Source organism: Calliopsis andreniformis, chromosome 7 (assembly GCF_051401765.1).
Source record: "Calliopsis andreniformis isolate RMS-2024a chromosome 7, iyCalAndr_principal, whole genome shotgun sequence".
Classification (NCBI taxonomy): domain Eukaryota; kingdom Metazoa; phylum Arthropoda; class Insecta; order Hymenoptera; family Andrenidae; genus Calliopsis; species Calliopsis andreniformis.
In genome coordinates this window covers 12,297,200-12,320,105 of record NC_135068.1, presented here as the reverse complement: position 1 = coordinate 12,320,105, position 22,906 = coordinate 12,297,200, and the positions used below count along the sequence as shown (strand labels likewise).

Genomic DNA, 22,906 nt, shown 5'->3' with positions numbered 1-22,906 from the left:
TGCTGAAGTTCAATTACTTTTTTCCTTAAAGAGCAATACTCGTTCTTTGAACGGAATTTGTTGTGTTTAGCTTAAATGCTGAAAATTCGTGAGCAATCTTGCATGGGCGATCACAGAAAAATGATCAGCAGTCGCCATGCATTGAAATCACTCTGTTGCAATATGAAACATGTGCAAAAAGAATTCAAAGATCTTCTGAATTCAAGAAAAAAGATACTTCATTTGTTGAAAAGCCTTATTCATCATACTGTTAAACGAAAAAAGGGAGAATCGTGTAAAACTTCGTTTTTTAAATAATTCGAGATTCCCTTCTCATCATCCCTTCTTTAATTTTCCAGTCGAAGTATCTAAGTCTTACGTACTTTAATTAGGTCGTACGGATGTTGCATTTTTGTGTTTTTAGAAAGGACTGAGTAGAATACGTTTAAAAATAAAAAAAGAAAATATGACAACCGTTTAAAAAACGGGGAGACACGCAGGGAATCTGCGGATTCTATCAATTTCTGAAAACACAGATTTTGTCTGGTTCAACTCAACTGCCACGTGTAAAAATATGTTAGATCTATTATTAATTTATCGTGCTCACAACTATTATATAGAAACATATGGATATTTACCACTTATAAATATATGTACAGTTTATATATTTTAAATTAAAAAGTAATGCAATTTAAAAAAAAGACTAAACGTTTCGTTCATGTTCACGTGCTTTGTGTTAGTCTTTTTGCCACTAAGTCTGGTCGAAAATGAATATTATCCCGAGTAGTTGAACCGAGTAGCTTTAATATTCAGTTTTCTTGGCCACTTCTTTAATCTCTGTTCTCTTACGTTTATCAGAAATTTATTTTTGTAAGAGCTTGTACAAACAAAATTTAAACTTGGCGCTATCATTTTATTGTAGAGGATGTCTCAAAATACGTGATACAATTTTAAGTTAACGACTTCCATTATTTCCCCAAATTTTTGTTGAAGAAAGATCCAAGAATATTTTCCCCAAAAAATTATGCTGAAAAAGTACTCGATCCCAAATTTTTTAATTTATTATTTTTAAAAACTTAGCGAAAAACAGGTTCAACAAAAAAATAATTTTTTTTGGAGTAATTGTGTTACCTATTTTGAAACACCCTGTATATGGGCAACCCCCTCTACCAACCACTAACTAGGCGATTTAAATGAAGCTCCAAAGTCCAAAGGGAAAGATACTAAGAAAACAAAATTTCTACCGAATGACAGTATAATTGCTACATTATTTTCATGGCTACTCGCGTGGATGACTGTATTTTTTGTAAAATTATAAGCAACAAAGCACCAAGCGAGAAAATCTACGAGGTAATCAGATTTAACCTCTACTGTCAGATGCAATTCACGAAAACGTACTGTTAATCTAATGTCAGCGCGTAGATAGTAGTTCCTAATACCAATAAGCGATGTTCGATTATTAATCTTTATTTTATTTATAGGATGAATATGTGACTTGTATTAAAGACATTAATCCTGCCTCCACACATCATTACTTAATACTGCCAAACAAGCACATTCGCAATGCGAAAGAACTTAGACAGCAAGATGCTGAAATTTGTAAGTTTCACTTTATTTCCCATTAACATTAGAGCTAAGAAGATACACATATGCTTTGGTAGTTGTGGTGCTAAGTCTGTCTTCGAAATCTTGTTTCTGTGTATTTAACAGCAATAATAATTTTAGATGAGAAAATTTGTTCAACGGTGAATGTAGTAATGCAAAAGCAAGGCCTTGATCCTGAGGCTACGCTCACAGGATTTCATTGGCCACCATTTAATACCGTGCATCATCTGCACTTACACGTTATTTCTCCAATATGCAACATGACTTTCATGAATTCACTGATGTTCAAACCTGACTCCTACTGGTTTGTCAGTGTACGTATACTTAGAGCACAGAAAATTATTTATTTTCATACCTTTTACTGACATCAGTTATTGTATTTTATAGATAAATTATGTAAGGAATTATCTACAATCACATAGTTAGTGAGAAGTATAATTTATTATCATAAGTCTATAATAAAGTTAGAAGGGAACTTTGGCTGGCTGAGGTTTGTTCGTCATAAGTGAAAATAATTGTGATATCTACTACATAGAAAGGTAAACTTTCATTTTGTATAAGTAAGATGTAGATTTTAACATTCTTAAAAACATCTTGTGTGCTGTGGTTCCCAAATCTTTTATATATCTTGCTTTTGCGGAAAATACATTTATGTTGATACATGTACTGTACAATTAATACAACTCTGTATACATCAGTGAGAGAGCTTTTGGAAGAGTCCTTTCTCGTACATATTTTTCCATTCTTTACCATCAGGGTAAGAATAGTTTCTAATACACTCTTCCTTCAATCTGGTCGAATATCCTGGCGCTGTGGGTGGCATGTAATGAGCATTTTGAACATTCACAGGATGCTCAAAATGCTCGTGTTGCTGGTCCACGTATTCTATTACTCGATTTTCAGTAGATCCACTCAGACAAATAAAATCCCACATTTGAAGATGCTGAACCATTTCACACAAACCAATTCCTCCAGCGTGTGGGCACACAGGAACTAATGGGGGAAAAATTGTGTTAAATTATCCAATTACCTTTTTTTATTCATCAAACTCACCTCCCATTTTTTTCGCCATGAAATACACCGCCAATATTTCATTGACTCCTCCTATCCTAGCAGAATCGATCTGACAATAGTCGATCGCTTTGGCTTGCAGGAATTGCTTGAACATGACGCGATTGGCGCACATTTCGCCAGTGGCAACACCCACGCCATGAGGCCTTAACTCATTAGCGATCTTAGCGTGACCCAGGACGTCGTCTGGGGACGTTGGTTCCTCGATCCAAGTCGGTTTAAATTTTAGCAGTCCTTTCATCCAGTCCACCGACTCATTAACATCCCAGACTTGGTTTGCATCCACCATTAGCTTGTTCTCGTACCCTATTATGTCCCGTATTACCTGGCACCTTCTTACATCGTCTTCCAAATTCTGCCCAACCTTTGCCTTGAAGGATGTGAAACCAAGGTCTAAGAACTTCTTGCAGAGATCTTTGACCTTCTGGTCGCTGTACCCAAGCCAACCCACTTGGGTCGTGTATGCAGGGTAGCCATTCTTTTTCAGTATTTCCTCGCGTTCTTTCTTCCCCTTTTCGTTATTTTTGAGCATTTTTATGGCTTCTTCTTTCGTGATAACGTCGGTGCTGAAAGGAGAGGGATTGTGAATTTGTTTTAAAATGGGATCTTTTTTAATAGGCAACTTACATGTATCTGAAGTCTATTGTGGAAACTAATTGTTCGGGAGTGAGGTCTGTTAAGAGTTTCCAAACAGGTTTGTTCTCTAGTCTGGCCCATAAGTCCCAAAGTGCATTTATTATGGCTGCTGTGGCTAAATGAGTAACACCTTTCTCTGGCCCAATCTATAATAGGATGAATTTTGAATGGAGGATATGGATAAAATATTTGACAAGAGTTTTATATAGAGTACCCATCGTAATTGTGATTCACTGGTCAGTTTTCTCCAGAATGAGCCGAAGTTGGCGAAAATCTCGTTCACGTTTTGCCCTTTTACCAAGTAGAACATGGACTTGCATGCTTGGACGACTGAAAAAAATGTTTAAAAGAGTATTAAGTAGGATATAATCGCAACAAATATAGAAATATACTGACCAACTTCTGTTCCTCTTCCCAAAGTGAATGTTAGTCCATATCCTTCGATTCCATTATTGGTCTTTACTGTTACATATGCGCACGAATAATCGGGATCAATGTGCTGCAATTAAACCACTTCATTAAGAAAAAATATTAAGCCTACTTTATTTTAAGCAAATGCAAAAAAATAAACTTACCATAGCATCACTTCCATCCGCCAAAAGTGATGTGGGAAACCTTACATCTTTTACATCGACCTCTGTAATTAAGATTTCCATTTTTTCTGTGATGATTTTTAGACAGTAGCTCACTGGGAATTACAATTCCTAAGTAGCAAATGAAATTTTCCGCGAGATACTTATGAATTTAACTTATCAGAACACTTTAGCTACATTCGTTTTATTATATTACATAAACACTCAAGCACGGGTGTTATCTCTACTCCTCTGTGCAAAATAATATTATTTGATAAGCAGGGCACTCTGATAGGAGGATCAGAGCAGTACATAAATCAAAAAGTTACATAATCTATTGTCTCTCATTGTTTTCATTTTCTTATTTGGAGAATGATATAGCTTTGTTATTAATAGTTAATTGGATGTTTAGAAGAGAGGAGTATATTACAGAAAAACTTGAAAACAATTTATATTTTATCTGCTAACTGCAGCAGTTAATTAAAAAAAGCTACTGTAATATACGTCCTTTTACTTTGAAAAATAACTAATGATCCACTAATAAGAAAGTTAAAAATTAGTTAAGTTACTTGTTATACATTTTTTAAATCAATTTAAGTTTCAAAAATACTCCCGCCAGAATGGTGGATTTAAATTTAAATTTCAAAAATTCTCCCGCCAAGTTGGCAGATGCCGCTCGAAGCGCCTAATTTGTAATTCTAGCGTCTTTTCAAATCTACAGTATTCGCGTTCATGTCTGTCCCGCAAATTTTCCAGTCGCCCAGCGACACCTACAGCGAACAGTTCAGATGTTCTAGAACTGTCGCAATTGTGCATCTGCGCATGTATCGTTCACGTGTGACACCGGTAGTAATGGCCAATCAGTTGTGCGTCAAATCAGTTCTGGAACACACGTGTTAAATAAGAATCACTGTTTTCTGAGTAAATCAAAAACTTCGTCAAAATGGTGTGTCTAGACTCAAACATGCCTGATCCATTCGAGATAATCGTGGGGACTTACGAGCAGTACTTGCTCGGCTACAAAGTAAACAATATTGTCAACGTAAGTGAAACACTTCTTTTTTAATTAATATTTCACGTGTTACGTCTCTGAGAATTGTGAAAAATAAGCGCAGGCTCTTTAGCTATAAGTATTTCACAAATTTTTAGGAATACAAAATGGAGAGGACTTTTGCAACTCGGAGTCACCTCAACAGTGTACGCAGTATTGCTAGTAACAAACACTATTTGGCTTCTGGAGGGGCTGACGACTCTGTTTATTTGTATGACATGCGGTACAGAGTGGAATCTGGCAGATTAATACACCATAACAGTAAGTGATCTATCTTTACTTATCGTAGCTTAGAAAAATCTTTGTGGAAATCCAATTTAGGCATGTAAGAGCAGAGGATTCGCCTTTAAAATGACTCCAAGAGACTTTGTAAACACCTCCTCTTTGCCCAGTGTTCCCTGACTCGCCCGAGACTCTGTATACATACCTGTATTCTGTATTCTCGAAATATATCATTCATATTCTTTATGTGTTCCATACAGATACAGTAAACTGTGTCACATTCAGTCCAGAAGCATCCCATCTGTTCACCTGCAGTAACGATGGAACCATAGCAGCTATCAGATGTGGCAACTGGCAGATAGAGAAACACTGGCAAAAGCCGCACAAAGGCTTAGCAGTGAATACCCTAGCCATTCACCCAACAGGAAAGATTGCCTTGTCTACTGGAGCAGATGGGATACTTAGAACTTGGAACTTGGTAAAAGGGAGACAGGCTTACGCCACGAATCTGGCTCCCAGATTAAAACTAGACGCAGCAAACGTTACTGTCCTCAAATGGAGCCCGAATGGCGAGAAATACTTGTTGGCTGTGAATCAGAGGATAGATATATACTCAGTAGAACTAGCTGGAATAGACAGTGAAATAAAACTGGACTCGAAGATCATCTGCGTGGAGTTCTTGAGGGATGATTTAATCGCTGTGGGTCTGGAGAATGGGCAAATTAAGTTCTATGATCTGGAAACCTCTGTGCCAACTGTCGAAGCTATTGCACACGATATTAGAGTGAAATGCATGGCGTTCAAGGATGATCTGTTGGTTACTGCTTCCAGTTCTGGAGAGATCAAGCTCTGGAGGTACAGCAGACACAAACTAGACATGCTGCAGAGCGTTAATTGTGGCGCCAGGATAACCTGCTTGTCCCTTGCCATGCCCTGCGCGAATCTCGTTCGCGACACAGAAGTTAAGTCAGAGGAGGAGCTAGAAGAGAAAGAAAAGAGGAAGTTCAGATTAAGGCAAGAGGTTATTGTGGAACAGGAGGGCGACTGGGAGGTGACGCCCATCGAGGATTCTCAGAAAGACAAGAAGAAGAAGAAGAAGAAGAGGAGGAGCATGGAAGATTCTGAGTCGAATCCCCCAGCCAGGAAGAAGAACAAGGCGATCCTGAAGAAGAAGAAGAGAGAAGACGACGCAGGCGAGATTCCTACGAAGAGGAGTAAACTGTGGACTGTGGAAGACACAAATAATAATAACTCTAATGAAAAGAGGAAAGAGACAGACGAAAGTGAGAACCTGCCATTAAAGAAGATGAAATCCAGCGAGAAGAGCTCGAAGGTCAATGTAATGAGGAAATTGAAGAAGAAATTGAGGCAACTGGAAGAAAGTGACGACGTTCCCCCCAAGAAAAAGAAAAAGAAGACAGTGGCAGAGGAGAGTGGAGCGATTTTAAAAAAGAAAAAGAAAAAACAGTGAACGAAGGGAAGGTATTCGATGATTGCGACATCAGGTTCGAAAAGTTATATTCTCCATAATATTTACAGATCGCAAATCATAATTGAAAATAGTATCTACGAGTATATTAAGTTACGCGCTAGTTCCTACAAGATCAGTCTGTTCGCGACTCCTTACGACTAAGGTGAGTTGAAGAGCAGTACAAAACCACATCTGTAATTCTCAGATTCCTTGAAAAATTCTAATTTTGGGCTTGCACTGTCCTCCAACTCACCGACTCAATTTTATCAGAAATGTATCGTGTACGAAGACGTTTAAGAACAGTAAGTTCATTAAGTCTTTTGTGCGTAGAGTATAAAATTGGTGATGCACTCCATGGAACATTTACCACAAGATACACTTGTGAGGTGGGTTCATGGGACTCCCAACTGGACAGTTCCACGCTTTCGCGAAGTCAGCGTTGTTCGACAGGGTTCCAATGACTCTGAAGTGATTCGGTGCGTGGACCTCTTGTACCAGCTTCGATTTTAGGGCGCCATTTGTGTAATTCCCACACCAGACCTGTACAATGAATATTGTGTATTTAGAATAGCATCGTATTGTTTACGCTACTACCAAAAATCATTCGTAATTCAAAGACTACTATTAAATATAAACACTGAATGTGACACTGGCATGTAGCTTTATTCATGGGAAACCAAATAAATATTGGTCGATACTTTAGGCACTGGGAGTTGACCTTTGACCCTTCAAAGGCTCTGGATACCATATTCAAGTCTCATAGTATCACATTTAATCTTTGCTGTACTTACCTGCGCGAAGCCCAAGAAGAACAGCTGTTCTTGACTGTACTTAGCAAGGCCAGGCAAAGCCTGCTGACTACTGTTTCTCATCTTCAGCCTTCGATACGCCCTGAAAGCTTCTCTTATACCACCATTGTCAGCTATGTTCTCTCCCTGTGTATTAATGCCATTTACCTAAGCAGCAACAAACGATTAATTTAGTCAACCAGCAGCTGCCACCTTGGCATAATTCTCTTTATCGCAAGGGCGACACTCACCGTGAAATTATTACCCAGCTCGGGCAAGTGATAGTTGCTGTACTGTTTGATTATACACTCGACTTTCTTGTGGTAATGTTGCAACGTCTCCTGGCTCCACCATTGTCGAAGGTTGCCATGTTCGTCGTAGTTGCGACCTAATAAGGGGAAAATTGTGATTGCAAACAGTGGGATGAGTTAATTGACAAGTGACTCGGTATTTGGGTACCTTGATTGTCAAACCCGTGAGTTAGCTCGTGACCCATGATGGCTCCTATGGCGCCGTAGTTGATGGACCTGGTTCAGAAATTAATTTTATAAGTAGAAGTTGACTGCAGATTTTTATGTAAGTGTTCTTATATTGTTTCCTCTGTCTCTTGGGATTTGATTCTAAATATTGTATTATTATAAGTATACGTACTCCAAACCATTGCCATAGAAAGGGGGGTGTAGAATGCCTGCAGGGAAGGCTGGAAATGAATTCATAAAATATGTAAAATATACCATTTTGGGTCGGAAAAATTGTCGATATTTGAGCTGCTGTAACCTTGCGAAAAAAAATTGCAGATCGCTCGCCAAGATCTCATTCGACAGGAGAGGGATCCAGCTTCAATATCCCACCCGAAAATATTGCAAAAAAAATTTATCAAGTTCCTGGCAGTTCTCTGAAGTTGAAAAAGATTCGGGAAAAAACAACCCTCTCTTTCGCGGCGGGTCGTGGAACGGAGGATTTTTTTCGGAAAAGTTCAACTCAGGGGTGTTAAAGTAGAAGCTTTGCCCTTTAAAATGAGACCAGGCTCACCTCCCTGCGATTTTTTTTGACGGAGTTACAGCAGCTCAAAGATTAGCCACTTTTTCGGGGCTCTGGACCACTGCCTGGTTCAGAGGCTGCAGGCTCACTTTTCATTCAGATCGCGATATCTCGGCGAAAAAAAATCGCAGATCGCTCGCCAAGGTCTCGTTCGAGAGGGGAGGGATCCAGTTTCAATGTCCCACCAGAAAATATTCCAAGAAAAATTTATCAAGTTCCTGGCAGTTCTCTGAAGTTGAAAAAGATTCGGAGAAAAACAACCCTCTCTTTCGCGGCGGGTCGTGGAACGGAGGATTTTTTTCGGAAAAGTTCAACTCAGGGGTGTTAAAGTAGAAGCTTTGCCCTCTAAAATGAGACCAGGCTCACCTCCCTGCGATTTTTTTTGACGGAGTTACAGCAGCTCAAAGATTAGCCACTTTTTCGGGGCTCTGGACCACTGCCTGGTTCAGAGGCTGCAGGCTCACTTTTCATTCAGATCGCGATATCTCGGCGAAAAAAAATCGCAGATCGCTCGCCAAGGTCTCGTTCGAGAGGGGAGGGATCCAGCTTCAATGTCCCACCAGAAAATATTCCAAGAAAAATTTATCAAGTTCCTGGCAGTTCTCTGAAGTTGAAAAAGATTCGGAGAAAAACAACCCTCTCTTTCGCGGCGGGTCGTGGAGTGGAGGATTTTTTTCGGAAAAGTTCAACTCAGGGGTGTTAAAGTAGAAGCTTTGCCCTTTAAAATGAGACCGGGCTCATCCCTCTGCGATTTTTTTTGTCGGAGTTACAGCAGCTCAAATATCGACAATTTCTCATCCAAAATAATGGTCCTCTAATTTTGCTACAAAATGTAGTTAAGTGAGAATTAGTTGCAGACACTCACTGACTGAATTCAGAACTGCACTGTAAAAGGCATTCACTGTGGTCCCTGCTGAAATCCATCGATTTTTGTCAGGTACCTGGCGTAAAGCGCTCAAACTCTTCTTCACACTCAGATTAATTAGCTTCATAAAGGTATCGAATAGTCTTCCTGGTATAACTTCAGCCTACAATTTAATTTACACATTTAAAATTTTCCTAAGTGCATAAAAACCTGCAGTCTGATTATGTCTATAAGTATAAGTGCCTTACTCCTTCGTAAAATTTCTCAAGCCTCGTAGCATTCGTGATCCACTCTGGGATCCCCACGAATGGTCTGATGGCCTGCAACTTAGTGTGTGCTCGAGCCTTCGTGCTGGCGTCCATCCAGTCCAACTCAGTGACCATCTCGTTGAACGCTGCTCTGATATCCATCAACATTTCCAAAGCCTGAAATTGCATCGTGAATTAGAACAATAAGGAAGCACAAATCGATATTCGAATTAGCACCTTTTCCCGCGATTGATCATTAAAATATTTCTGCGCATAGATGTAACTCAGAGCCATCCCAAAATTTGTGTTCACGTTCCCTGTGCAGGCTTTCCACCTGGGCGTCTTCTCCTTCAGATCGAAGACCTTTTGAAGGAATATGAAACCCAGGTCGCGGAACTTCTGCAAGGTCAGAGGTGCCACTGTTGAGTAGACGCTCCACCACACGAATCGAGCTGAAATATTATTCATTTGCATTAGGATTCTATTGATTTAGGAGTGTAACCTCAGTTGGTACTGAATGCAGAGGAATCTTCCTATTTCGAGGGAAATGGAACGCACCTATGGTGATGGGAGGCGTCACTGCCAGCAGTTGAGTCAGCTTCTGCAGGTATCGAAGACTCACCACAGACAGTCGATCCCTAGCAGTGCTGATCGTCACGTTTGTGTCGTCGAACACAGCCTCCACATACTTCGTCCAGTTCCACTGTAACAGCCAGAAAAGCCTTAACTCATGCCAACACGCGAGACAGAGTCATTGCCTCACCTGTTGCACGTGCAAGTCTGTGAGACGCTGCAAATCATCGACTGATACATCATAGAAAACGTGATTATCGCTGCGCAGCTCCTCTGGAGTCTCCATGATCTGGGAAGAAAGGAACTCATTTTGGAACTTTTTTATTCATCCACGCTTGCCCAAAGATCGAGAGCAGACAGTTACCTACTTTTGCTATCTCTGTGCTGAAGTCCAGGATCTCCTTTGCAAACGCTTCACTCTTGTTCCCAGCACCAGCGAGCTCCACCATCGATTTTATGTACTTCTTGTACTCGTTTAGTTCCGATTGGAATCGCTGGACATCGACTAGGTAGCGCTCGCTGAACCCTGGGGACACTTGTTCTATCTGCAAGTCAGAAGCTTCATTTTAGCATAGAAGATTTCAGTGAGAATTAAAGATCAAGATTTGTCATGGCCATGTGGAGATAGAAAAGATTTTTCATAGCTATGTGAAGACAGAAAGGGTTTACCGTCATCCTTTTCTTCGTCGTGTCTTTGACATATTCGCAGATGTGGAAGTTCAGGAAGAGGTCCAAGCCTAGGAGTCTCTGCGCTGTTCCAGCGACTTCTGCAATGTCCAGGGATGTGATTTCCTTGTCTATGGGAGGGTCCCTTGGTAGACCAAGCTTCTCTAGAGTCTCGTGGATTGGTTTTAGTCCTAAAGCTTCTATGCTGTCTGAGAAGAGAAGAGGCGATTAGAATCTTAAGGTGGGAAGCCACTTCTACAGATTTCAAAAAGAGTGGTTCCCAAAAATAGACCTCCCTTAAACCATCAACCACTCCCTCACCAGTGTCCATACAAGTCCTATACAGAGCCCTAGCCAGCTTCACAGGCCTGAGATCATCCTCCCTATCATTCTCCTCCAGCAGGATCCTCAGATTCTTCAACAGCTGCTCAGTGAGCAGACTCAGCTGGTCCCAAGAGGTCTGGCTTTGGGGAATAGGATTCTTGGCGATCCAGCCACCACAAGCAAACCTGTAGAAGTCCTGACAGGGATCCACGGACCTGTTCATCGCCTCGATCACCCTGGCCGCTGAGGATAAACAGATCATTATCGCTGATGATCGTCGAAGATGGAATTAATCGCTGTAATCGCGAGTTACGTAAGCTGGCATTTCCGCGTGCAACAAATGAGGAGAAAGAAGGGAGACCTTGGTCGCTACTGGTACCTGTCTTCACGCACTCCTCGCTCTGGCACATCTCTTTGTACTCTCCCTTGCGGAACACTGCTAGCTGAATTATCAGCGCCACGACCAGAGCAACCACGGTCACTGTCAGCAGGCCCACCACTATCATCAGCCTGGTCTTGTTTCCTTTTGAGACCTTTGCGTCCTTGAGAGAGCAGGGCCTGTTGAAGAAGGTCCAGTGGGCAGAATTAAAAGTTTGCGAACGTGTTGCAAAAAATACAGGAGTCAGACTTCTTCAAAAAAGATGAAAGGGTTAATCTAAGTATCCCTTAATCAAATGAGCCAAAGTGACGAGAAATGATCTGGTCCCATCACTATGCCTTGAAGGAAGTCTTATTGTGTAGGGGATACTGTGCATAAGGAATCATGGTAAAATGGTCACAAGAGGATTTGGACACAGTAATTAGCCCACAGCCCAAGAACCCTAAGTTCTTTTTAATTACCATGACAGCATTGAGCTTCCTTTTGTCTCTGTAACGACGCCTCTCTCATGGTCCTCTGGATCAGTCACCTGATAAAGAATAGAAGTTAGAGCGTCTAGGGATAATTATGTTCACTATTTTTGGTAATTATATTTGTACAAGGCTGTCGTTTTTGGCACCACAGGATTTATGGCTCAGTGAGACTGAGATTGCCCAGAATCTAATCAGCCAACTAATTGAAGTACCACCCATTTCGGTGAGGTTACGCGAGTTACATCGGTGATTTCACCTTGCCCCAGAATCCAGGGAATTATCTCACTATTATTCTCGTGACCAATATCCTGTTCTTCCATAATGCCTACCAGGAAAAACTGCACGAATCTTACAATATCACGAACAATTATCTTCTTATTTCTTTGAGAAGAAACAGCTGGGGATTCCCTTTACAATTATCAGAATTATTGCCGAGGATTCTGAGTCACAGGAACTTCACAGCTCCCAAGATATAATGGATCTCGATGGACCCTGAGTGTGGACAATCCATCATGGCTCTGAATACAAATCATTGAATGTCTTTGACCTCCCAAATTTTGACCACTGTCTACGTGACGGAAGTCCAAAGTGTCCTGAGGTCAATGGACCCTAAACTAGCATGAAGATCCATTAGAATTCACTATAAGTTGCAATAAGAGACTGCAAAATTATTAACAGTGAGAGAACACTATTTTCGTATACTATTGCTCATAATTTTGTACAAGATCGAAGTGAGAAAGAACTGGAACCTTGAGAAAGTGTCTCACGCTATAAGCTCGACAGTGAACAACAAGCCTATAGCGTGAAAACAGTACAAAAACGACAAGCCTCGTTAATCAGATTAATTCCTCAGCAAGTGGCCTTTTTTAGGCCCAGATTGTCTCGAAGGACCTGGATCCTTGCAAAGTAGGTCGCGACCTTAAATCTAAGTCTGCAAATAGAGCGAGTCTCCATTGATGTTCTATCGCCCTGGCACGGATACGTTCAGGAAACCGCAGCGGCTTTGAAAACGAAACTAGTTACCGCGTAATCGACGATTACAAAGAGTGGAGTGACAGAAAAGGCGATTGCTCTGGCCTGAGCTGAAGAAAGGAAGATCTGTTAGCCTTCTGATGAAGAAGCGACCCAATTGAAGAGTTCTGCTCGGTGCCTGGGTGGAATTACTATCTCCTTATAAGCTCGTTGCAATGGAGCTCGAAGTAATTTTAAGAGGAAGTCAGACTGGAGATAATTCTTCAGAAATTGGTGTCCTGCAGGATCCACGCTCGATAAGTCGCGAGTCTATAACGTGTGGCTAGTGTAATAGTGGTGTCAGTCTAGACCAAAGAAAGGAAGATTAAAGAGACTGTGATCGATGGGTGACCCGATTAACGAGTCAACTACTGGTTCAGACTGTCACCATCCTAAATTAGTGACAGCGGTCTTCAAGAGTCCCTGAGCCGTGACCATAGTTCCGGGAGAGGGAGTTCCAATTGGTGGCTTTGGTGGTCCTATCACTGGTTCCAGTTTCTGGACACCATTTCAAGTAGAAGATTCTATGCTTCACTTGTCTGTTTTTATTCAAATAAGAGGAAATTGGGATTCAGGCTCTTGTGAAACGTGTCTGACTTGGGATTTATTCTACTGAATTTGCTGCGTCTGGCTAGAGACTTATTCTACTTAGTTCGAAGAGTCTGACTCGAGGTTCGTTCTACTGAAACCTCTGCCTAACTTAGCACTTATTCTCCTGACTTCGCAGTGTCTCGATTTCTTGAAAATTTGTTCGAAGTCTGGCCTGCATAATTTTGCTTTATGAGTATACATTCAATACTTATGCAATAGAAAACGTGTACAGATGTGGCAGAGTAAAAAAGTAGCGTCTAGCACACGAGGATCTCCTTCGAGGGAAAAGATATAAATAAACTGTCGAGACTGGAAAGGAAGGAATCGATATTGACCGTGAACGTGATCGCCGTTTCTATTCGCGCTGCGAGGCGTCACGGTCTGCTCGAATCGGTTAATTTAATTATCCTTTAGTGTGTAGCCTCTCGGTCGTTCTTCCTCGGCAAAACCAGCAAACATGGTTGCCATCTTTTTTAATTTGGACAAGTGGCTGATGACAACGAGGAAAAGGATGCTTCTGATGTGTTTATTTTGGTATCTAAATCTGGCACCATAAAGAATCGTCTCGTGTAACATCTGACGACGCATAATACTGTTGGAAAGTATAGAAAAAAATAAGGAGCCTCGATATGTGTCCCAGCAGAAGCAAAACTATGTGCATTTATTGAGGCAAGCTTAAATTTCAACTTTTCACTGAGAAGTTATTACTATCAGAGTTGATTTATGGACCCAGTTTATCTCGCTGTCGACAAGCTCACAGCGAGGAAATATTGTGCTCCAGAATAAAAAGGAAATCTCGATCACGATCCCTTGTCGCATCGCAGAATCATCTCCGCGAACAAACGAAGGCGTTGCCGCTCGTTTTATGCAAATCGTTTCGCGCGAGACAAAAGAAGAGGAAAGCTCAATGACTTGGACGTAGGAATATCACAGGGACGAGTCGCGATCCTGATCGTGTTCCTGCTCCTCGCGACGCAACGAGGCCATCATCACAAAAATATCATTCTCTATCGTCATAAATGCACAGTCAGTTTAACCAATTCGTCTCTCGTCGGAGCGACACGAATGGCTGGAAAACCTATACGATTGGACCTTCAAGCTCCCAATTGTGCTCTGTTGGTCAGTCTAGGATCGCAGTTCTTGTGGGACTGAGTTATGCATTCGTTGCATCAGTTTTATAATAAAATTCTATGAAAAAAATAATAATGAATTCTCAGAAAGCATTGTAGGATGCATAGATGCCACAGTGTTTGTTCTCAGTCGCGACAGGTGCTATATAAAATATGCAAAATTCTTATGCAAGGAACGTCAGCTTTTCTACTCACCTTGTACCTCATCTTCTATGCTTTGCCTCTCCCGTTCGACCACCTGGAACAAAGGATTATCGATAGGTTCTTCTCGATGATCGATGCAGCAGTGACGCATCACGTTTTGCATTTCACTGGAGAGTGCTTCCTAGAGTACTATTCTACTTTTTAATAGTATCAGCTTGTGCTCTCCTCTTAACTGACAGTCCTCAGCAAATCTTTTATCTCACAATCAAATTATCACTCTCAAGACCACCCCACCCAAAAAGAATTCTATATTCTGGACTCTAAATTAAAAAAAGTCTGTTCATTAAGAGGGTGACATCTTAATACTCAACACACCTCCACCCATTTTTATCCTCCCCAAAATATGACGCTAAAAGACAGGAAAAAAAATCCCTAGAGCAGTAAATCCTTCTGTCTCCTCTTTTTTCAGCACATTCGCGGATCCTCAAAGCGTCTTCTGGAGAATTCGCGGCTCGCCTCAAAGCCCACGTTCGCGAATCGTGTTTCTCTCGCGCGGCGAAGTGTCTCGCGAGATTTCAAGCGCACTCCAGCTCGTTGGCGGTCGTAAATCGCGCGAATCGCTGGCCAGCCTCCCTGTCAAATTCTTCGACGCTTCCCTTGGTCGTCTGCCAGCGGAGTAAATCGGTATCGAAGGCTAGACACGCTCAATTCTAATACGCCCTCAATATTTATATCGCTCGGGGGTGGAGGAGGGAGAGATGGAGGGTGGCTGAAGGGGAAAATGCAGACACTTGTGAAAAAGTGTATCGCGCGAGACGCTCGAAATTAGCCGCGGCTATTTTTACGGTCTTTCCGCGGGAAGTTAATGTAAACGAGAAAACGCGGCTGTTGCTCCGAGCTGATACGAGAAACACGTGTCTGACGGATGCTGAGGAGCGCAGACGCTGCTCATTGTTCTTTGTTTTTTCAGAGGAATTGGGAACGAGGTATTATAAATACGAGGCTTAGCAATTTTTGGACTTTTTGAGAGAAACAAATATTTTAGCTTCTGTGTAAGGCTACGAATGAAGTAAATGAGATGTGAGACTATAGAGAGAATTTATTATATTAGACTGGGGGTGGTGATGGTGACTAATAATTACTGTGAAAATTATCAAAGTAGATCTTTTAATAAATTCAGGGAAATGTAATTTATAAATAAATTTGTAGTCACTACTTTCTATAATCTCGTAAGTACATACAACGATGAGCTTAAATAAGCTCAAAAAAAATTGAACAGGCCTGCATTTTTTCCTCCCAAAATCCTCCACTTTTCGAGACCTCCTCGACAAAAATTCTCCCCACACCATTCATCAAACACCCCATTTCTTCCCTTCAGACTCAGCATCTGCATCACCCAGCGAGCTCATAGTGAGAAAACCCTGTATCTCATCGTCTCCACACGCAGTCACTCACCTGTTTCTGCTTCTCGAAGGCTATTGTCTCCTTACAGATGCATAGTAAACTGTTCCCCGTTTGTGTGATCCTTCTTGCTTCCTCGTTCCTTGGAGGATCTCTCGGCTTGAAGAGATGAGAAGGGCACAGATGGAGACGTCTTCGAGGATCTCTGCGCTCCTCTCGGCGAGCCGCGATTTTTATCTAGCATCCGTGCTTCCGAATCCCGCGGAAGAACGCGACGCGGAACCTATAGTAAACCAAACTGATCTTTCGGCTCGCGAACCAGCGAGCGTAATCTTCGAATCCCCTACCACTTCCGCGCCATGATACTGGCGTCCAGGAACGGATCATCTTCGTCTCTTTATCGCTAAATCAGGTTTCATCTGCTTCCTCGCTTCTACAACTGTTTCTCCTCGTAGAATTGAGAAGGTTGGCGAGTCTATAGCGGATAGGAGGTTCGTGGGCCCAGTTTCTGGGTCCCTTCTTTACTTTCTTGACATGGATAGAAAAATAGAGAATTGATTTTGATGGAAATTCTACCTTTTTTATATAGTACTTTGTTGGTGGGACTATAGGAGACAGGAGGGGCCTAGTGGGCCCAGTTCCATGGGTCCCTTTTCCCTTCCTGGGCCTGTTTAGTATCTTTTTTCTTCTTTTTTTTTGTAGACAAGGCTGAAGAAATGAACGATTAATTTTTATGGATTAATTAATACTAATTTGTTATTTTTTGGGTAATGTAAATATTGATACTGCTGTCGCCTAGAAGCGCGTGAAGCATGTTATTTACGCTTATCAATCGCCTGCGAGAGCTGCTGCATCTATTATCGGACACCAGCATAGAAACGCGATCTTGTTTCACATTTATCGCTGGTCAGAATGTAATTGAAAGACCTTAGACCTGCTGATAAGATGCAACTGCTAGCGTCTTAGGGTATCGGTTGCTTGAACATGAGACTCAGTTCGGAAGCCTAAGCTTATAATTTTATCAATTTTATTTCTCCCAATCTTCTGTCACTAATTATAAATAATGTGATCTCCTTAAAAAATATTCTATTTCTATCTCTTTCCTTCGACCCCCTCATCATTTTCGTCAAACTTATTTAACTTAAAATAACAAAAGATTGTCACAGAAAATCTAACAATAATTATTAAGAAACCCAGAAAATCTTTCTTATACAATAAACTAATCACTGATCAAGCTTCTGAACTCTTAAAACAGACCTAATCACGCCTATTAACTAATCACCCAACTCGCTCATTAGAATTTGCACTACTTAGATATCGAAGCAGCGAACATAATTTCATCCTCAAGAATGCTATTCTACGTAAGAGAAATCGCGAGGCGACGGTAATTAACCAATGATCTCAGCAATTAATTAAAATCAATGACAGTCATTCCGCTAATCGCGACATTTAATGGGTACAATTTCTCTCTTTGACATTATTCACGCGCTTAATCTTTCACCCTCGCATCACAAACATTCCTTAACTAGCATGCCATCGTCGGTAAAAAAGTAAATTAAAATACAGATTAAATATCGAGAAAAGTATTTGAGATACGAATTAATGCGCGTGATCTCCATTTCAATTCGAAATTCAATTCTCGCGGGCCCTCGCGCGGCTGCGTACGCCCCTGCCGCGCCAGAGATCGTCAGACTTCGTGCACGCTCGGTCATCCTCGGCCAGGACGATTCAAAACGCCCAGCGAGCCAGCGAAGAGCGCCATTCGGCGGCGAGCTTCGAACGAGGGACGTCTGCGGCGAGCTTCCAACGTGGCCTGATTCTAATCTGACCTATCTCAAGGATCTTGCAATTTATCTTGGCCTCTTTGATCTGGCGAACTCGTTACGCGCTATTACTTCGTTAGCTGAATCGTTTCGGGTTCGATAACACGCGCTCATCGCGCCCACGCACGCGCAGAGGAACTCAATCTTTGGAGCTATAAAAAGACTGCTTTCGAGGCTTTTTTTAGCTCGGGAACAAGATAACGAGGCTTCTGGGGAGATATCGATAGGAACTTCTGAGCTCCTTGAGGAATCTTTTTAAGCTTATTTTGGGGGACTTGAATTTTTCGAAATTTTTTTGTGACTTAAAAGATTGTGGATTTTTTATTGGGTCTCTTGAGTGAAAGAAATGCTCGAGAAAAATTGGTCAAGTTTAATTGATCGATTAGAACGTCGTCAAGACTCGCTTCAGACTGCTCTGGCATGCTTCAGTTATAGTTGAGTAGACACTTGGGTCAGAGGGTCAAGGTCACCATGTTAATCATCATCCGTGAGCGATTAATTGTAAATCACTCGAGGAAAGAAGTATCTACTGAGAAAACGCGAAGCATACATAATTTAGCGAACAAAAAGCATGCGTTGACGCATGCGTCTGAGACAAAGTCTTCGTTATAAGGAAGCAGCTATCAAGTGCAACCTTCACGATATTTTTCTCTTCTCTTTCATAACATCGATCATCGTAAATCATGCGATTGTGATCGTGCATGGAACAATGGAAACTTTATTTATTTGCCTTCGAAGAATTATTTAAATCAACCTTGGATGCTCCTCTTCGAGGATCTCAGAGCCCTCTTCTTAGAGAATGTTAGCAGAAACTTTATCTCTAATTTTGATTTGATTAAACTTGAGGACTCTTCAAAGTGTGAACCAATAAATCGACACTTCATACCTTGAAGAACGATCAGGTCCAATTGAACTTCCCGGTGCCACTTTGGGTACTTTCGAATGGCTTAAATTAAACAGGGCAATCAACTGGAATTTGTCCGCGCTCGTTACCAACGCCGATAGATAGTTCCACTTAGACGATGATCGCCAGCGTCATCCTGAAGATGGACCAGCCACAATCTCAGCTCCATCTCGCTGGCAATCATCGTAGAAATAAACTGAAACTGAGACCTGGTGGGGAGGCGATGGAAAAAGACACAGGGAATCCGTGACTGCCTTTATTAAAAATGTAAAACAGAGCAATCCAGGTACAAAGATGAAACCGTGAGAGACAGCGTGGTCTCTTGAGTGACTGCAGATACCGAGACGATAGTCGTTTCCGAGTTTCACGCGTCGCGGTACTTGCAGTAGGCTGTGTCTTCGATCAGCTCCTCAGGAATCAGCTCCTCTGATGGAAATTGATGAGAAACCGCCGCTGCGTGGCTTTCCACTTCCTTGAACACTCGCAGCAGGTTCCCACCGACCAGCTTCTTAATGTCTGACGCTGACCACCGCCTGTCCCTTGTCAGTTCAGCTAACAAGAGAGGGTAACCAGAGACGTCTGGCAGCTCCACTGGGGGACTGAAAGAATTTAGCTTGAAAGTGTTTTTAAGTGGCAGAGTAGGGAGACAGGTTCACAGAATAATTTGAGAAAAAGTAGGAGTCTAAAAATATACTAGGAACCTACTAGGGATGTACTAGGACTTCCCAGGTCCCACTACAGATCTAGTGGACTGTCTGGGGTCTACTACGGACCTACTAGGGCCTACTAGGGTCTACTAGAGAGCTAGTAGGGATCTACTAGGTCTTCTGGGACTTCCTAGGGCCTCATAGGAACTTCCTAGCACCCCCTAGGACCCACTACAGACCTATTAAGACCTCCTAGGGCCTACTACCAAAACTAGGCTATTTTTCAAATTAATCTCCCTCAACTCTATCATTCTGAGGTTCACCACACGTGTTCCCAGCTATTAATTACTTCGACAGTGATCTGATTAAACACAGACAAAGCTTGGATTCATGAAACTGACATGAAAGCTACGCTCTGATAAAATCACACTAACTTTAGTATACCGTCGTAGCCTGCACCAAGGCCCACATGGTTCACGCCAGCCACTCGCCGAATGTGATTGATGTGGGCTGCAAAGGGACCGAGTCATTCAGGAGTGATAAAATCATTCTTGGCTGAGTATTCGACAGTATTGGCTCACCTATGACGTCGTACATGGAAGCCTTATCGCCGCAGCTCAGATGAGCGCTGTCGAAGCTGACCATAACCAGACCACCGTTCACTGACTGAAAAAAGAAAGACGCTAATAGTGGCTATCAGTCCTCCATTGACTTCTGTCAGCTGCAGTCATTCTAAGGAAGAGTATTCCATCGTGCATCCAACAAGAACGAGAGAAAGCAGAATTCGATTAGCTTTCTTCCTCACCAAATTGCGAAGCACGTCATCTGGAACGTTGCTGGAGGAATTACAGAGAGCCCTGGCAGCGCTGTGGGAGAAGATCACTGGTGCCTTGGTCACTGCCAGAGCGTCCCTCATGGTCCTTACCGACACGTGGGACAGATCCACCAGCATCCCCAGTCGGTTCAGCTCCCTGACCACTGCCTTGCCAAACGCTGATAACCCATCGCTGTGGAAGTCCAGGGAGGCATCAGCATTCGGGTCCTCCACTGAACAAGAGTCTGCCCTGGGATCAAAGGAAACCAATCTCTAATAACAACCCAGACCCAATTCTTCTTGAGTCTTTTGATCTTCTTAAGTACCATTTCTAAGAACAGAATTGTTTTTAGGGTCAGGAGGTTTTACCAAGGAGTGTTGCACTTGTGGGTCAGAGTCATGTATCTCGCTCCCAGTCGATGGAAGCTCCTCAGCACCGCCATGGACGTGCCAATACTGTGTCCACCCTCGATGCCTACCAAGCTGCCGATCACTCCATCCTTGTGCGCCTTCTCCAGCTCCTTGCTGCTGGCCACCAGCCTGATCCTTTTCGGGTACCTGGAGGCCAGTCTGCGCACTACGTCGATCTGCTCCAGGGTTAAACGAACTGGGTCCAGCCACTGAGCCTCGCAGGGGACGTACACTGACCAGAACTGTCCTCCCACGATCCCCTGGCGCAGCCTCACTAAGTCTGTCTGCCACTGGGAGCCCCAGCTCTCGTTCCTCGATAAGTTCTCGTCGAAAGGGAAGTCCTCTATCTTGGTGCTCCCTCGATGCTTGCGCAGGTTCCAGGCAAAGTCGTTGTGCCTGGAACGTGGACAAGTGAGATACTATATGGACAGGTGATTGGGGACTGGGGAAGCGTTGCCTACCCATCGATCAGAGGGATTTCTGACAGCATTCTTCTGACCACTTGGAGTCTGGCTTCTAGTAAGTGTGAGCTGCGGAGTTCTAGCGCTAGGGGCAAGCCCACGCCAGCGATCAAGGCACATCCCAGGAAGAAGAAGCCTGCCATCACTATCCATCTTCTTAAGACGCTTCTGCCTGCGTGATGGAAGGTTCTTTTAGATAAGGATTTTTATAAATAGAGTTAGAGAAATGGGATTAAGATAACAACTGTGGTGTTAGGTAATGGTGGTTTAGAGAGAAGATTTTGTGGTGGTACCTCCTCCAATACTTCGTTTGTAGAAGGATTTTCTCTTATCTATCAATTTCCTGGAAGTAGTCACCTAGCTATCTTTTCCTTCAGATACCATTTCTGACCTGACCTGACCATCTCTGCGTCCAAGGCAGGGTCTACTGGGTAGCCTTACTGATGCGTCACTAGCAAGCCCAGGAAACGCTTTCCTATCCTCTTTTCTACTGTCTCTTTCTTTCACATCCTCTTGTCGAGCCTCCTGGACCATGAAGAATCCTCTCCATGGCCCAGTGAAGTCCTGTGATCACTGTTGATCAGTATTGAATAGTGAATTTGTTTGGGGATCGTCGATCCATGAAGGAACTAGAAACCGCGTCGAAACTCGAATTGAAGGTCTCCTCTATTATCTTTTCACTTTTCATACAAATTGGAGGCTCTGATAAGTCGAAATTAGGGAAAAGACAGAGGTGGACCGTGGGATCTAGGTCCCTCCTGTAATTCATTCTCCAGGCGTCACAATGGATTGATATTAAGCTTGTAATTTGGACGTACCACTTTCCCTTGGAGGATCCTTGTCCTTGTCCAAGGAGGTGGAGACTCCAGGGTCCTTGGAGTGGTGCATGGCGTCGCCATTAGGCAACTTCCTCATCAGCTCTGGCGATGAGAGTTGTAAACAAGTCTGTGAAATGATATTTAAATACTAATTCTAGGGGCTCGTGATTAATCATTAACAGGAAGCTAATTCTTATTTTAATTAAGGATTATTTTTAAGAAGAAAACACTAGAAAGAAAACATTAGCGTTAAATTGTAGTCAGAGAGTATTTTCCTCACTTTGCTCTCCAAAAGCTCTCATCACAAGCAACAATGAAGCGAAAAAGCTAATAGAATAATTAACCAGGGATTGGCATAAACGAAAGCTCTGTCTACCTCCAGAATATCGACTTCTTTTCTTCTAGGAGGCGGGGAACGATAGACCATGCTGTCCTTATTCACGCCGTAAAGCTCGAACATCGTTTCCTCCCTTCAGCGACCGCTCTGTTGCTCCAGCAAGTGCCTCGGGACGGTAAATACTAAAGGGAGCGTCTGAATTCGCGAAATACTAACGCATGCGCCAATCCCCGTATCGACCCGACATCGCGAGGACCTTTCAAATCGAAAAAATTTCATAAAATCGACAGTCGAAGAAAAATTGATCAAAAAATTCCCAATAAGAGATTTATAATCCTCTCTGAGGCCCAGCTTCCTCTTTGGTCCATAGTCTCCAACTTATAGTCTACAATTTACTGTACCAATCCTATTGGAACTTCTGGTCCTCACTTCTTATTTTGTACTCCTCAT

The 22,906-nt window shown here is 42.4% G+C and overlaps 5 protein-coding genes across 7 annotated transcripts; 2 read left to right on the top strand and 3 right to left on the bottom strand.

Annotated features, from left to right (window-relative positions):
- The first annotated feature begins 802 nt into the window (after nt 1-802).
- Nucleotides 803-22,901, top strand: LOC143181658 (adenosine 5'-monophosphoramidase HINT3). Of its 2 annotated transcripts, XR_013002313.1 has the most exons (5): nt 803-1,329; nt 1,461-1,578; nt 1,705-1,898; nt 1,972-2,123; nt 22,525-22,901. XR_013002313.1 is itself a non-coding variant. In XM_076382187.1 (4 exons), the coding sequence occupies exons 1-4, from the start codon at nt 1,255-1,257 to the stop codon at nt 2,008-2,010; spliced, it is 426 nt and encodes a 141-aa protein (XP_076238302.1). In that variant the 5' UTR covers nt 803-1,254; the 3' UTR covers nt 2,011-2,282. The 2 variants fall into 2 exon arrangements, 1 of the variants encoding a protein (XP_076238302.1); XM_076382187.1 differs by lacking the exon at nt 22,525-22,901 and having other exon boundaries at nt 1,972-2,282.
- Nucleotides 2,143-3,726, bottom strand: LOC143181656 (mitochondrial enolase superfamily member 1). The gene is made up of 4 exons (XM_076382184.1): nt 3,506-3,726; nt 3,283-3,437; nt 2,638-3,221; nt 2,143-2,577 (listed from the first exon to the last, which is right to left on the bottom strand). The coding sequence occupies exons 1-4, from the start codon at nt 3,599-3,601 to the stop codon at nt 2,279-2,281; spliced, it is 1,134 nt and encodes a 377-aa protein (XP_076238299.1). The 5' UTR covers nt 3,602-3,726; the 3' UTR covers nt 2,143-2,278.
- LOC143181654 (p21-activated protein kinase-interacting protein 1-like) lies at nt 4,668-7,077 on the top strand. 2 transcript variants are annotated; one of them, XM_076382183.1, is made up of 4 exons: nt 4,668-4,905; nt 5,013-5,175; nt 5,397-6,641; nt 6,938-7,077. In XM_076382183.1, the coding sequence occupies exons 1-3, from the start codon at nt 4,807-4,809 to the stop codon at nt 6,605-6,607; spliced, it is 1,473 nt and encodes a 490-aa protein (XP_076238298.1). In that variant the 5' UTR covers nt 4,668-4,806; the 3' UTR covers nt 6,608-6,641; nt 6,938-7,077. The 2 variants fall into 2 exon arrangements, with proteins under 2 accessions (XP_076238298.1, XP_076238297.1); XM_076382182.1 differs by lacking the exon at nt 6,938-7,077 and having other exon boundaries at nt 4,672-4,905; nt 5,397-6,874.
- LOC143181652 (neprilysin-11) lies at nt 6,971-16,523 on the bottom strand. Its single transcript, XM_076382180.1, has 17 exons — nt 16,296-16,523; nt 14,892-14,934; nt 11,953-12,020; nt 11,492-11,670; nt 11,110-11,355; nt 10,792-10,997; nt 10,491-10,667; nt 10,313-10,411; nt 10,108-10,252; nt 9,787-10,001; nt 9,550-9,726; nt 9,302-9,464; nt 8,047-8,095; nt 7,855-7,922; nt 7,647-7,783; nt 7,399-7,563; nt 6,971-7,147 (listed from the first exon to the last, which is right to left on the bottom strand). The coding sequence occupies exons 2-17, from the start codon at nt 14,901-14,903 to the stop codon at nt 6,971-6,973; spliced, it is 2,283 nt and encodes a 760-aa protein (XP_076238295.1). The 5' UTR covers nt 14,904-14,934; nt 16,296-16,523.
- LOC143181653 (dipeptidase 1) lies at nt 19,215-22,620 on the bottom strand. The gene is made up of 8 exons (XM_076382181.1): nt 22,496-22,620; nt 22,120-22,246; nt 21,302-21,473; nt 20,799-21,236; nt 20,421-20,679; nt 20,197-20,281; nt 20,050-20,125; nt 19,215-19,567 (listed from the first exon to the last, which is right to left on the bottom strand). The coding sequence occupies exons 1-8, from the start codon at nt 22,577-22,579 to the stop codon at nt 19,333-19,335; spliced, it is 1,476 nt and encodes a 491-aa protein (XP_076238296.1). The 5' UTR covers nt 22,580-22,620; the 3' UTR covers nt 19,215-19,332.
- Nucleotides 22,902-22,906: the final 5 nt, after the last annotated feature.